Source organism: Acanthopagrus latus, chromosome 21 (assembly GCF_904848185.1).
Source record: "Acanthopagrus latus isolate v.2019 chromosome 21, fAcaLat1.1, whole genome shotgun sequence".
In the NCBI taxonomy this organism is placed as follows: Eukaryota; Metazoa; Chordata; class Actinopteri; order Spariformes; family Sparidae; genus Acanthopagrus; species Acanthopagrus latus.
The window spans coordinates 13,978,081-13,993,364 of NC_051059.1; the positions used below are offsets into that span (position 1 = coordinate 13,978,081).

General features: G+C 39.7%; 1 protein-coding gene and 1 long non-coding RNA gene across 6 annotated transcripts in view; one reads left to right on the top strand and one right to left on the bottom strand.

The window, feature by feature from the left end:
- Positions 1 to 14,277, top strand: atcayb (ATCAY kinesin light chain interacting caytaxin b). Of its 4 annotated transcripts, XM_037082823.1 has the most exons (15): positions 1 to 124; positions 721 to 934; positions 3,421 to 3,637; positions 5,824 to 5,930; positions 7,080 to 7,138; positions 7,217 to 7,444; positions 8,007 to 8,165; positions 8,776 to 8,878; positions 9,191 to 9,322; positions 9,459 to 9,545; positions 10,360 to 10,458; positions 11,030 to 11,065; positions 11,169 to 11,216; positions 11,584 to 11,630; positions 12,737 to 14,277. In XM_037082823.1, exons 4-14 carry the CDS (start codon positions 5,854 to 5,856, stop codon positions 11,621 to 11,623), a joined length of 1,068 nt encoding a protein of 355 aa, XP_036938718.1. In that variant the 5' UTR covers positions 1 to 124; positions 721 to 934; positions 3,421 to 3,637; positions 5,824 to 5,853; the 3' UTR covers positions 11,624 to 11,630; positions 12,737 to 14,277. The 4 variants fall into 4 exon arrangements, with proteins under 4 accessions (XP_036938718.1, XP_036938716.1, XP_036938717.1 ...); XM_037082821.1 differs by lacking the exons at positions 1 to 124; positions 721 to 934 and adding an exon at positions 2,496 to 3,100; XM_037082822.1 differs by lacking the exons at positions 1 to 124; positions 721 to 934 and adding an exon at positions 2,496 to 3,100 and having other exon boundaries at positions 13,515 to 14,277.
- The window catches only part of LOC119010583, a 21,588-nt gene continuing 13,600 nt past the window's right edge, over positions 7,297 to 15,284 (bottom strand). For both annotated transcript variants that reach the window (XR_005072001.1, XR_005071999.1), the window contains 3 exons: positions 9,496 to 9,611; positions 7,996 to 8,143; positions 7,297 to 7,431 (listed from right to left, as the gene is read on the bottom strand). This is a non-coding gene — a long non-coding RNA (uncharacterized LOC119010583). The remainder of the gene's footprint in view (positions 7,432 to 7,995; positions 8,144 to 9,495; positions 9,612 to 15,284) is intronic.

Here is a 15,284-nt window from a genome sequence, read left to right on the forward strand (position 1 = left end):
ACATGGTCACCACAGTTATTGCTGTTCTAATCCAACCAGGGAAATCATCCAGGACTGCTACAGTGTCCCCTACTGGTGATGCAGACACTGTGCAGGCAGTGGACTCCTCTCTAGATCTTATGAGGTATCTGCTGAACAGGAATTGTTTTTAGAAGAAATCATAGGTAGCATGTAACATGTGCATTCATTTAAAACTCCTTCTTAAATGTATACAGTCATTGTTTCATAGTCACCAACTATTAACATTTGCTCATTTTTATGTTTTGTATCAAGCATATAGCAATTTATTCCACTAATGAATCTGCATGGAAGAGTCTTGGTGTCATCAGAGTGAATGAGACCAGTGGAAACAATGAGATTTCTTTTATGTTCCTGTTCATGTGGTGGGGACCAAATGTTTGCCAAACCCAAAAAATATTGTTTCAATATATTGTCTGTGTTATCTTCATTATTGTTGTTACACAGTCACCACACCACTTACTCATACTAGATGAAAGAGTACCTGTGTTCAGCACGTCAGATGGGACTAATTGAACGATTAAATTGTCCAGGTGTTTGTTACATGCGTAGGGCTGCTTGGGATTTGCTGCCTTGGTGATAATCAGTGTGCACATAGCCATGCTGGTGTGTTCTAACATGCTATCGCTGAAATCCTGTGAGAATATTCTCAATATGGATAGACCCGTCTCTCCTCTCCTGTGTCTCTCCTCTATATCACAGGTTTTCTCTGGTGGGAACCCTCTTCCTCCTGGCAGGATTGTGAAGATGACAGACACTGAAGTGATTCATCGTGAAGTTGCTGTTTTTACTGCCTGCATATCCACAGCTTCCTCACCCTGCCCCTCATCTATTTCATGATCACACAAAAGAATCCCTTCAGGCTTCTTGGTTGTCCTCTTGAGGCTCTCACTACTTCCTTTGGGACATCATCAAGGTGATTTTTCCAGTGCTTTATAGTTAAAGTAACACCTTGCAGACGCATCAATAATGGTTTCCTGTACGTATTATATGGGTTGCTTCACAGTTCTGCAACCCTACCTGTTACACTCCACTGTATGGAGGAGAATCTCAACATGGGCAAACAAGTGATGATGTTGTTGACTTCAGTCGGACTGCCAAGTGAAGACATATCACTGCATATCGACATATCACTATCAGTTTCAGAATTAAAGAGTGATATCATTTTTGGAAAATGTGCGTCATTTAACCTTCACTTCTTCAAATGGCTGTTTGAGGTTAAACGGTTTGATTTTAGGGTTAGGGGTGGGCAATCTGATTATTTTAGATTGTGATCCATCTTAAAGGCGTCCACAATCTACTTTTCATGCAAATCACATATTGCTGTATTGAATTTCATCTTATTTCTGATCTTCGCATATCTTCATTGACTAGCTGATCCATTGAAAATAGATAATGACATACATTTTTAGCCAGACTGCCCACCCATAGTTGGGGAAAGTAAGGGGAGAGGCATGTAGATTAGAATTAGAACGTGACTTCATCAGTGTGGGTCTTGACAAGGAGAAAAATACAATGGTTCAAAAGTAGAAAAAGATAAAAGTATTCAAGAGCAGAAGCTGCACCAGAATGCCAAATCCATGAGAACATTTGTTTTTGTTTTCACCCTCAACGACTATGACCTCAATCCTTTTGTTGCATGTTTGTTGATGGGCTCGTCTAAGGAGCACTGCCAATGTGCTGGGTGACTATATCAGCATGGGCGGAGTGCCACATCTGTCCAGACATGAGCTACAGAGCTGTACAGTCTGAACTTCAGCAAGACTTGACGGCATCTGTTTCCAAAGGCTAAGATTCACATGATGATTCATGTTCACTAACCCTAACCCTAACCCAAAACATGTTTTAGAACTTCAGAAAAAAAAACACTTAAAGATTCTCGGTGACTTATGTTAATGGAACAAAGTTTAGAAAGGGGACAGACCTTCTCATCTGTGGGGCAGCAGCCCCTGTGCCTCCTGGTATCGTGACTAGTGTTGTGCATGTGTATATTCATGTGTGTATTCATTTGGTTAATAAGTATTGTTAGTAAAAATAACGGAGACCCCAGAAAGAGTAGGACGGATCTTAAAAAACAAGCTTAACAAACAAACATGAGGTAATAGACACATCTAGTTGACCCATGTATGTAAAATATGATGAGTAGACCAGCCCGCTGTTCCCATCCTTGAAATAATATAGAGTATATATACACTCTACCACCACCTGGTGGCAGAGACATCATATTGCAAGCCAAAAAACTATATGAATGACCTAGTTCCACATGGGGAAAGCAAATACATATAGATCTGTTTAATATTTTATGGTAAAAATGAAAATGCTACAAAGCAATTAAAGATGATTTTACCTTATTGATTCAAGGACTCAGGTGTCTTCAGATAGCGAAGTACTTAAAACAAGATAAGCCACAATTTAAAGATTCTCAAGACAAGATAATTTATAAACTTGTTTATTTTAACTATTCAACTGAAACAATGTTGCAACACTCAGGGTGTCTCAACTGCACCAAATCTGTGGGGAAGCAAAAGCTTTTAGTCACAAGTCTCGGCATGTTGCAGTATTTCTGGGCTGTTCAGGGTAGCGTTATAAACAGAGAACTGTAAACACACCCGAAATGCATTATACTGCCAAACAGCCAATGGCGGGAGAAAAATAGGAAACTGTGGCTGCCCCCTCTGGGCCGCTGAGCACAATGTCAGAGAGATGCCACTGACGTCGGCCAGAGCTCAGTGCAGCTGTGAGGAGAGACGGAAAGAAAGAGAGAGAGGAACAGAAAGGAGGGGGCTGTGAGCATCACAGCCAGCGAGCAGGAGAAAAGGAGGAGAATTCATGCGGAGGAGGGGTTTCATCATGAGTGAGAGAGCTTAAAAGAGATGGTGAGAAAGAGAGAGAGAGCGAGGCTGTGTATGTGAGGGAGGAAGATGCTGTTGCCAGGGAACAGCGGTGAGGTCGAACCGTCCATCTTTTCCAGCTCGCAGGAGGATAAAAACATATTAAATCATGGATACAAACTGGACTGAATGCGAGGGGAGGAATAACAGCTGATCCTGACTGCAAGCGGCCGAAGAGAATCAAAGAGAAGGTAGGAAGGTGTGATTACATAATCACCATAACACAGCACCCATACGGCTGACATCATCACAGCAGGATTAGAGCCCGGGGTGGGGGCATTAGTGTTGTTGGGGGGGGGGGGGGGATTCAGCAGAGACAAGCAGAAATAAATAGGAGGAAGAGAGATGGAGAGTCATCGTCATGAGGCGAGCTAAAAGCGCTGGACGAGGATTATCTTTTGTTCAAAAAGCAGCACGGTATCTGACTGGCAGAGGAGACTGAAAAGATGAAAGCAGGATGGTGTTTGCTGTGCGATGACCCTGACTCTCTAAACTGTTCTCCTTTCCACAGGAGGAGACAATTTCTCTCTCAGGCTCCATACGCAGCACCAGTAAAGAGCAAGAAGATTGGGCCCTGAACACAAGAGTGTCCCACCTGCAGATGTAAACAGTGGTTACCCTCACTCTGCTCAGGCAGATTCAAGGAGGAGGAAGAGCAGGACAAGAGAGAGGAGCACCTGAAATCCAACTTCAAAACGGCACAGAGGAAGTGTTCTTAATTACACAATGTGAGTACCCTGCCTTTATACGTGACAGGATTTTTCAGGCTTTGACAGGATGTAGTACATTTTTCCAGGCCAGAGTCTCAATCGATAACATATTTAATGCTTTGTTTCATCGGCTACTGCTGTTACTGAGAGAGCGTCTGTTTCCATTTGTCAAATAGAGAGAGGATGGCGGTCGTGACAGATTAGCTGCTCTCCTCTCACACACACTTTAAGGCCCGGAAAATGTCATTTCTCAATCAGCATTCTGGACTACAGTAACATGCGTTAACATTTTCCTCTGCCAAATTTAGAACTGCTTTTGTCATTTCAGTTGAGATGCTTCCCAGTTTCTCTGTCGTGTATTGATCAGGATTTAGCAACATTTTAATCAGATTCTGTCAAACCACAGCCACTCAGTCCTGATGAAGCAAATACGCTGTGTGTGTTATAATAAGAGTGTTATATATAAATAGAAATAGAATAGAAAGTCTATAATAGTGACTAGACTAGTCAAATTCAAACACATCATCACAACATCACTCGATCATGATGTCTCGCCTTGCATTGCTCCTTATCTCTTGATTCTTATCTCCGAGCTGCAGGCCATGTAAGTGATTTCATAATGCAGAGGAAGAGAGAATACCGTGTTATTTAGTTTAAGTGTAAACTGCTGCTTCACTTACATTTTGCTTATTGAATACCAAAAAAAGTCTCTTGTTAAAAAACAAGCAAGTATCACTGTATCTTTCAGCTTCAGTGTTCTTACAGATTATTAAGTGTTTTGTTTGATAAACACAGCCCATTGAACAGCTCACAAGCTAGTGTTTGGAAAACGAAGGCTGCTCTGCCATATGGACTCCAATCCCCTACCAAACATGTGCTGCTGCAACATTATTGTCCATCAATCAGCAGTTCAGTGTATGAGCATCTGAGCCCTTGACAAGAAACATCTGCACAGGCAGCAAACCACACGCACTGATCTGGTGTGAGAATTCCCCTACTTTATTCTCAGCTAATCACACAACCTCTTTTATTCTTAAAGCAGCAGAGAAGATTATCACTCCATCTCAGAAAGTGTGAGAACAGAGGAATGTTACTCAAAGGGAGATGCAGCTAAAAGGGTCTTCATTGATGTGGTGTTTAAGGAGTTCCCCAGCAGTCCCACATCAAACACTCCGACTTTCTCATGGGATAATGCAGTGTAAACACATTCCCCTTCATTATTTGGACTCCAATCATCCAATCACAACACAGCAGCATGTGGCCTGAAGGCATGTGTCTGTCCCAGTATAGGCACTGATGGCCTATCAGTGCCATTCCAGTGGATAAATGGACAGCAGTAAAGTCTGCTATAGCATGAACTCTGGCTGGGACTGTGACGTAGGAGGGACGCTCCTCCCCCATAGCCTCACACATGATGTTCGTTCTCTGCACGACCAATTTAGCCTGCAACAACTGACCCAGACACGAGAAACAAAGCTTTACTTCACACGCTTATAAAAAAAAAAAAAAACATGCAGTGATGGAGAGACTTCTGTCATTTCTGATTTGGTTATGTAAAATATGGAAGCTGAGATCACCATCTGCTTTACGATGGCACGTATGATTTGTTTGTATCACCCTGAGGGTCTGGATGAGCAACGTTTTATTTTTATCTTTTACTCTAGGGATGTAGGGAACAGAAAGCCACTGGGACTGAGTTTTTATACTTTTTTTATTTCATGACAAACTAACCATAGTGATTTAAGAAAGTAGAAAACATGTTTTGTCTTGGGCTATCTATTCAGCGGTTCACACTTAGCAATGTGTTGTATCAGGGATAAAAGTTGATGATAAGGCAAGATTGTTGGCCAGATTCTTGGTTACATCCATACTCCAGCAACATAGCATATCGCTTCTATAAGGTTGTTGGACCTGCGTGATACAGGTTAAAAAAAGAATCCAAAATCAGTTTTACATTTCCCATAAGGCAACTGGATTGTTCTTTCATTAAACCCTCCCTGTCTGGTAAACACCCACGTCTTTCAAACTCCACACCTTGAATTTTTGTAGCTCCAGCTTTGTTTCATTTAAGTTTAAGTCATCAGTGCGGTGTACAGTGGGTGGAGTGGCTCTTGGAGACAGCTACAAGTGCTGCGTGTTTTAACAAGCTTGTAACACTTGGGTTCCAACTGAATGGCATTGTTTTATGTGTTTGTCAACGACAGTAAGCTGAAGCCTGTCCTCCCTGGCAGAGGATGGGTACAGCAGAAGCCACTTTACGCATGGACAGCATGGAGGTGAAGGATGAGTGGCAGGATGAGGACTTCCCCAGGTAATTGTGTGTGTGTGTGTGTTTGTGTGTGTGTAGTTTGTGTAATTTGTGCACAGGTTTCAGCAAACAGGCCCAGCTCTGATGATTGTCACGTGTATTGAAAGCTGAGAGGTAGCAGGTGTGTTCTTTCCTCGATCTAGTCGTTATGTGTTACGTGATGGGGCTGTGTCAAGTCAGTGAACAAAACAGCAGCAACCATGGAGGAAAAAAAAAGCAGGGAAGTCAAACACTTCGCAGCATCGAGCAATGGAAAAAAAGTCGACCACCCACACTCCCGTAACTGACAAGAAACACTTCTACAGAGGAGGAAATGTGTTATTAAAGGACATCCAGTGTATTCACAGCATGTATTTATACAGTATATTCAAATAGGAATGGAATGGAGGAAAAGAAAATGTTCTTGTTTTTCTATTTCTCTATATCTCTACCACACGTATCCACAGTTCTTATTTTGGAATGTATGATTTGGTAGAATTTAACTGAACACAGTTGTAATCCGAGTGCTAAAGAGAAACGTTCAAGATGCTTTTATACTGCAAATTGTTTTTCTCCTGCCTGCTGTTTAATCCACCCTTAAATATCTGTTGCTGCTGTCTTTAACGTATCTCTATAGAGCCTCTGACAACATAATAACAGCAATTATTTCCGCTGCTCCATCAGCTAGCCCATACTTGTGGTTGTTTTAGGGTGTGTTTGTCTATTCATGCATGACTGTGTTAATGTCTGTGTCTTTCTCCGTCTGTCTGTATGTCTGTGTATGTGTGTGTGTTCGTGTCAGTGCTATCATCTGTAATGGAGCCTTCTTGTCCCCCAGTACCGAGGGTTGAGCTGCCTTATTATAATGTCAGAGGGGAGTTGGTAATTATTGTTGTTGCTTTCTCAGACGACACATATTGTTTTTGAGGACACACTGGAGTTAGATCACAATGAAGACGCTCCTAAAAAATTGAATCCCACGGGCAAAGATGTGAGAGACAAGGTTTCATACTTTGTAGTTTATTTAGAAATTAATTTATAAAAAAAAAAAAAGCCAAAGACCAAAAAATCATTAACCTCATACCAGGAGAGTGATGGGCCAAAAGGGACACTTTCTATATGAAATATATATATATTTTTCATCATTACTGTTTTCAATGTTTTTCTCTGCAGGCCACTACCAGAGGATGGATATGTTGATTCCTCATGTGGCCTCACTGACAGCAGAACCAGTAAGAGAATACATACAGAGCACTAAATGCATTTTTTACTTTGTTATGTATTTAAACATTCCTGGTCCGCCTGTCCAGATCCTCCCACCTCTCTGAATGTGGGTGAGTCCATGGCCCAGCGTAAGCGCCGCACTCTGGTCGCCCCTGACATGAATCTTTCCCTGGATCAAAGCGAGGGATCGGTGCTCTCTGACGACTTCCTGGAAACGCCTGATGACCTGGACATCAATGTAGACGACATAGAGACTCCTGATGAGACTGATTCACTGGAGTTCATCAACAACGGCAACGAGCTGGAGTGGGAAGGTCAGACAACAATGATAATTTTAGAAAGAGGTGGCATGTGTGTTGGAATTTATTTAAGAAGCATATCAGGCTTTTCACTCAAAAATTGGCGCCAACTGTCAAATACAGCAAAAATGAAAACAAACAGTGACACATATCTTCCACAGACAACAAAAACTGTACTAGTGATTCAATAGGATACGAGTATTTTAACACTCACACATGCAGCATTTATTGTTGGGCCATTTTGTATTGAATTGCGAAATACTGCCTGGTGCTTTTATTTTTTCCACAACCTGTAAACAAAGCCTGTGGGGATAATACGACTGTGTGAGCTGTGCAAAATTTACAGGTTAAGTGTGGAAAATTAGAATTGTTTCTCGATAATGTTTCATTAGATCGATTCTGCTTGGCAAAGACCAGACAAGTATTTGTAGAAACTTTCACTCACTGTGAATCATGTTAAAGTTTTATAGCAGACATTTATACTGACTTCCTGGCCCTAATTTGCCTCATGTTTACTTATGTTAGTGGGAGTGGCAAATGAAGGTTCAAAAACACTGTTGTGTCACCTTGTGCCTAGATGACACTCCTGTGGCCACTGCCAAGCGTCTTCCAGGTGAAAGTGAAGAGGAGAGAGACTCTTCCGGTCGTCTGTGGCGAACTGTGATCATTGGTGACCAGGAGCAGCGGATTGACATGCAGGTCATCAGACCATACCTGAGGGTGGTCACACATGGAGGTTAGTAAAAGAGTTTGTCTAAATACCTCTAGTGTGCATGTTGAGATTCAATTTTGGATCAAAGTTTTTATCATTTTTAATGCAAAAAGGAAAAACCAATGCACTCAATTAAAGAGAGCTTGGATGAATCATATGGTCAGGCAAAAAGAGAATGCATGAGGATAGGAGTTGTATTGGGACGCAGACTCAGTTGTCAGTTTATCTGGTACAGCTAGTTAAAGCTGGACAAAGGGCTGGACAATTTGGGGAAAAAATCTGGTTGCAATATTTCCGACCACTATTGGGACTGTGAAGTCAAGCTTTAGTTCTTATTCTCTATGTGATAGGTTTAAAACAAAAAGAAGAAAAGGACAATCAGAACAAACCCACTTATATGGCATATAATGAACAATGGAATCTTCAGTGCATCACACTGAAATGTAACTTTAATGATGTTAACCAGATCCAGTCCACAAACACCTGCTCTCAGCAAGCATGCAAAAAGCAAGCCAGGCAATATTAATTACACAAGGCTACTTTGACAGTAATAAAATGGAATATACTTATATTGATAATGCAGTCAGTGAAACAAAGGCCATCATACTGAATGTGTGTCTCTCTCCTCTTTTAGGTTATTACGGTGAGGGTCTGAATGCCATCATTGTGTTTGCTGCCTGCTATCTCCCTGACAGCAGTTGTGAGGACTACACGTACATCATGGAGAATCTCTTCCTGTAAGTTCCAGTCTGGTCTCTCTCAAGGGACTTTTTGAAAGTGACATGCTGTATTATGAGCCTTCTCATAATACTGTTTTTCTACTTTCTTCCGTTTTCCAGTGTGTAATTGATCGTAAGATATGACTGGAGAAAATATTTAATGGGTTGTGCATGTCAAATCATGTTTGAAACGATTATTAACTTCACATGCTAGAAATCAAAAGGCAACATTCATTTTGAAGCACAGAGCTGGATCAGATCCACTTCCCAACGCAGGAATTCTTTCAAGTGCTGTACCGTCAAAACTGAGCTTGTTTGTTCTGTCCTCAGATATGTTGTGAGCAGCCTGGAGCTGCTGGTGGCTGAAGATTACATGATTGTTTACATGAATGGAGCAACTCCTCGTAGGAAGATGCCCGGCATCAGCTGGCTGAAGAGATGCTACCAGATGATTGACAGGAAGTAAGACTGACACTATATAAGAACAGCTGGGATTGGACATGAGAACATATTCAAGAATGTACAACTAATATTGGTGATGATGAAGATAAAGATAAATGATGATATGATCAGTGATACATCTAAATGTTCTCTGCAGACTGAGGAAGAATCTAAAGTGTCTCATCATCACTCACCCAACATGGTTCATCCGGACTGTCCTGGCCATCTCAAGACCTTTCATCAGGTGAGGATTCGTTCAATGTGGTTTCATAGTCCTTCCTCTGAGTCATGTATTCTATGAGCACCTTATCTGCAAACAAATGTTATAAGGAAGATAAATTAGGAGATCACGACATAGTGATTCAGTTGCATGTAGATTCAGACCGTCACAAACCATAGAAGTGTTATTCATGCACAAGAAAATGAGCTTTGATATCTCAAGTTAAGCCAATAATTAAGACACCCCACCAGATTTTTATATCTTTATATCTTTTTTTTCTAATCTTTTTTTCTATCATTTCGATACTTTTATTTTTATTAATGTTGCTTCAATATTTTATGAGTCCATTGTATTCTTCGAATTATATCATACGCATTGTAGCCATTTCTCAAACCAGCTGTTTAGCCCTCTTCACAGGTAAACACAGGTCATTTTCAATTATCATAAATGCTTCCACCACATGTAAATCTCTTAATAAATAAACATGTTTTTACGCTAAAGGGAAGTGGGAGAGTACTGAGCAACAAAAACCGATTTATTGAACTTTTAAGATAATCCTTGGGAGGCTTTGAATAAATGCACATGTCAATTTGTGGCTCTTCCTGAGGTTTTTTTGTCCTTGCTACATTCTTCTTTTGTTTTTCGAGGATCTAAGGACAGAGAATGTCATTCACTATACAGATTGTAAAGCGCAGTGACGTGATGTGATTGTGATTTTTGGCTATATAATTAAAACTGACTTGACCCTTATTGTGCTAATTGTGTGATGAGAGTGATAGAAGTCTTAAGACAGGATCATTCCTGAAAATAAGGTGTATGTTATTCACGGTTTCTTCAGCGTGAAGTTCATGGATAAGATCCGGTACGTTCACACCCTGGAGGAACTCAGCCAGATCATCCCCATGGAGCACGTGCAGATCCCCGAGTGTGTGTTGCAGTAAGTACTCTGAGCCACCAAGGGTCGCTGTTGAGACACGTGAGTCTATCACAGCTCACATTAAGTATTGCGCACTTGAAAGACTGATAACAGTACAGTGATCAAACTAAAACTTAGACCTGTGTCCTTAACGCTGTCCTTAACTCATTAATGTTAAGTATGTTTAATTATTAGCATTTATTTGAATGCACAATATAGTGTATATTTGAATGATCTTGGACAGGTGGAACAGCAGACGATCAAGTTGGCAGAGACATGACAGCCAAGTCCTAAACAGCGTACAGTAGGCAAAGTTTTCTAACAAGTGAAATACTGGTGTTCATACGAAAACTAATATCTGTTGGTGGCTGTAAGTCAACATACTTAGCCATCTGAATCTCATAACAAGAGACTCTGAGAAACACTGCCGTGAATCCAGTAATAGAGACACAGTAGACGGAGCCAAACTACGACAGCAGAAACAATCTGTGCCAACATGCTGCAGTTCACTTTTATCTTCTTTGTACTAGCAGTGAGAAGTATGATGTATGTATGTCATGACGCATGATTTCTTTTCTCTGTTTCTTTAAAGGTATGACGACGAGAAGATAAGAGCACAAAGGGAAAGGTCAGCAGTAGACTCTCTTGTGATTTTATTTTTATAAAGAGATTTAATGCATGCTCTTTTTCCTGTGTCAGTTTACATAAATATTTGCCTGTCTTACTTGCAGACTTCAGCAAGAGCAGCAGCAGACAAACCCAACACCGCCCAAAGAAAGGTGACCTCATTTTGCAGTACATACAGTCCTAAGCCATTTTTGGATGAATCAAAGGGTTTTTTTTGGTTTTTTTTTAACACAGCACTGCAGTACTGGAACATTGAAATAGTTCAGCCTTTTTTTTTATTATTCTCGTATTTAGAGGAAATCTGAAACCGATTAATTTTCACTTACTGTTCTTGAGATACTGAAATAAGGCTGTTCCTTTTATTAGTATCAAAATGTAAAAAAGCATGTGTAAAGTGTGAGCTGCTTCTGCAGCTACATGCGTATATTTTGGCAACAGAAAGCATAGCCTAATATGGGTGACATGTGCAAGGCAAACATTTATATTATTTTTGGCTTAACTTTAATCTGTTATTTCCAGGCCAAAGTCAATGATCACAGAGGTTGGCCGTGACATTTGACATTAAGGTAAGGGTCGTCGTGAACTTAAGTACCTTTCCAACTTCATCCAGGCTGGTTTGTAATGTCAGCCCTCTGTAATTAATCTGTGACATACAGAGAAATGTTCTCTTCTGCTCGCACACACACAAACACACACACACACACACGCTTGGGTACAAAAACAGCCATGATACAGTAAATCAGCTAAATGTTGGACGATAGCCTGTCTGTAGTGCTGGGTCACTGACCAAAGGTCTAAAGGGTCGGTTCTCAGTTCAGGGGCCCCGAGATCCAACTGACAGAATCAGAGCGAGTCCAGTCACAAGCACAAAGAATGAGAGAGGGACTCAGATAACAGTTTCATAATACTTAACTCTCCTCCAAAAAAAGATACAGCTTCTTTAATTTTTCAGTCACAAATAGAGCTGCAAATATTAGCTGATTTTCTATGTCTTATATTATACTACATTTTAGTGAATGAAATCTTAATTATCGAAAACCATACATACTGTTTTGGAATGTCGGTTGAACAAAACATGACGACTGATGACAGACATTAGAAAGGTTTTAGCTAATTTCTGATATTTTATAGACCTAACAAAAAACGATTAATCAAGAAAATAATCAGAAGAGCAATCTACAATGAAAATTCTCATAGTCTCAGATCGATTAAATTTAAAATGTTGTAGTAAAATTACTAATGGATAGTCAGCCTCAGGAGGAAGCTGAAGAAGACGCGGGTTCCTTTGAATACATTTATCACATTATCACTTCAGGGCTGCAACAATTTTTTTCATTATTGATTAATCATTATTCTATGAATGTCAAATTGTTAAAAGAAATTACAGTTTCCTCAATTGTACATTTTGTCCAACTAGCAGACCAAAACCCAAAGACACTTCAATTACTGTCATGAATGACAAAGAAAAACAGCACATCTTTCTGTTAAAGAAGCTGAAATCACTGATTAATAGATTATCAAAATAGTTAATTTTATTTTTCTTTAAATCAGCTAATGTAACAATCCACTAATTATTTCTTTCTTTCTTTCTTTCTTTCTTTCTTTCTTTCTTTCTTTCTTTCTTTCTTTCTTTCTTTCTTTCTTTCTTTCTTTCTTTCATGGGACTCTGAAGATGTGAATTACCTCAACACTTAGATAAACGAAAGGCTATAAAAGTAAAGAAACAATCATATGTCTCGTTGTGGGCTCTGAGATGTGTCCTTCTTCATGCCATAAAATATAGCACCATCAGATTACTATCAATCACCAAGTCCAGCTCATTTTCTCCTTCGCCAAGTCATGTTTCAGTTCTTTAAATTTCAGACTGCGATCGACTCCAAGAAATGTTAGCTGATCTTCCAACACCGAACAACGTGTTACATAAATCGCAGCTGCTCGTCTCTTTAAGCCTCTGTACAACCGATCAATTCTATTTTTAATGGCTTGTACAAACTGCGGTCCTGGCAAATTGATCCACGATGCACACAGCCTGTCCTGAAATCGGGGGAAATACCCACCGCAGTAAGTCAGGGTGTGTAAGGCAGGATGAGGTGGGTTATTTTAGAAACTCAACCCCCCCCTTCTGTGCACCCCTGTGCTGCTGACCAATCCTGTCAGCCTCCATATATCAAAGGAGCTATCAGCCGGAGGACTGGCTGACATCCCAGGAATGGATACAGGCACCATCTCTTAACTAAATGCCAACGGAGGAAGCAAGGGGAAAATAAATAGGCTAACCTGATATGTGTCAAGTTGGGTTTAGTTTAGATTTTGTACATGCCTACAGACAAATACCAGGATTATATAAGAAATGTTGTGTTTGTAGAGATGCACAAATGTCACCTGACATCTGTCAGGACAAAGGTGATGGACAAAGAAAGAGACTGAAACTGCCTGAATTTACATTACAGAGCTTTAAATTGAAGAACCAGTGGGGAACATTCACTCATTAAAATGGGAGTCAACTGGACCACCGTCACATGCTTGTCCCACAGGATTAAATCTCCTGACTGGATCCATTAACTGCAAGACAATCATTTCTCAGAAACATAACCTTCAGTGACATGCTTGCTTCTAACTTAAAGTAAATTTACACCAAAGCATTAAACGATAGAGCTAAATCAAAAATGATTAGCTCCCTGCATGTCAAGATGAGCTTTATCTACAGCATGACTTCAACTATATGAAAACATGATTTACATGGATGAATACTCAAGCCGGGAATATTGTTTGATTTAAATTGTACATACTTGTATATATATATAAATATATATATATTTTGTGAAAGCGTTTGCACAAATATTTGATATGAATGGCATGGGTGTTGTTTGGTTTCATGGCTGTTAACTGAAAAAACAGTGTGCAATGATATTGTTCTTAGAACTCCAGTGGATGTTACTGATGCAAACGTGAGTTACAGTTTTCCAGGGTTTGATATGCAGGTGGCATGCTTGTTTATATCCTTCCGTCTCTTTTACATTTGTATTTGTCAGTTTTTAAGTCATTTGCCATCGTGTTTCCAAAGGTACTTTTCCAAGATGGAAGTAATACATTGTTATACAATACATTGCAATATATTTAAAGAGAGTCAGATTTATTGATAACAGTGTTATTTATGAAAATGTGCCATTTGCTGTTTGTCAAAAAAATAAATGAATAAATGAGTGAACGAGACAAAAGCTTTTGTCATGATTGTGTTAAAGTGTTCCACTTTGACCCAGAATTTTTTATTTTTTTTTGATGGACAGGTCTTGAAAAGTTATTAAAGAGCATATTTATAATTTATGAGAGTGTCCTTTGTGTCACCTGACAGCCCTGTGCTGTTCTTCACAGGGGTCATTCAAACATCATGCTCCACTCAAGTGACCTTTCTTTATTTATAAATGTCATGTTGCTGTGATCAAAAGGTATTAACACAATACATAACCCACAATAAACTCCTTTCTCCTGCAGCCCCCTCGACATTTTGGCCATTAACTAACATAGACTCTTATGTAACCCCCAGGCTGGCGTGGTACATTATGTGTATTGGTGGTGGGTTTCTTTTCCCATAACACCCACTTTACCCTGTCCTCGTCACCCACAATATCTTTTTGCATTATTTAATATTTATTTAGTGATGAAAGCATTCCAGGTGGTTTCCTGTAATATTATGTGAACTTTGCTGTAATAATTTGTCTGTATTGATCTGTTTTGGCTGGCAATTTTGGCTCGGATTCAGGCAGCCACTGTAGAATAAACAAAATGTCATTTGAATACAGCTTTTAACCAAAAGCAGCATTTAAAAAATGCAGGTCAAAGTGGCCTGCATTTCTTTTCATACTGTCGCACTGTTTCACCAGGAGAATGTGAAGATTGTAATTCACAGTGTTACAAGACCACTATGAATGTCTTTTTTCAAGTTTCAAGTTTAAATATAAGACTGATAATGTATAGGCAAATCACAAATAAATCAAATAAATCACTTTGCGTCATCAATCTACAACTTCATAAAATCCTCCTTAAATGCCATCCATTAATAAAGTAAATGCAATATACAAAATCCAGTCCATGAAGTGCATCGTGGCCACAGATTAAGCAGCCAACAAACCTATACATGATTACATAAGTGAACTAATCATCTCCTAGTTCTGTCTCCATAGTTAACATAGTGTGTCATTGATCCCCTCATCTAATTTTAA

What these genes read in the sequence shown, in the direction of transcription:
- atcayb (XM_037082823.1), top strand. Translation starts at nt 5,854, where the DNA reads ATGGGTACAGCAGAAGCCACTTTACGCATGGACAGCATGGAGGTGAAG. An exon ending in TACCAGATGATTGACAGGAA is followed by an intron (nt 9,323 to 9,458) that starts GTAAGACTGACA and finishes TGTTCTCTGCAG; the next exon opens with ACTGAGGAAGAATCTAAAGT. An exon ending in CCAACACCGCCCAAAGAAAG is followed by an intron (nt 11,217 to 11,583) that starts GTGACCTCATTT and finishes TGTTATTTCCAG; the next exon opens with GCCAAAGTCAATGATCACAG.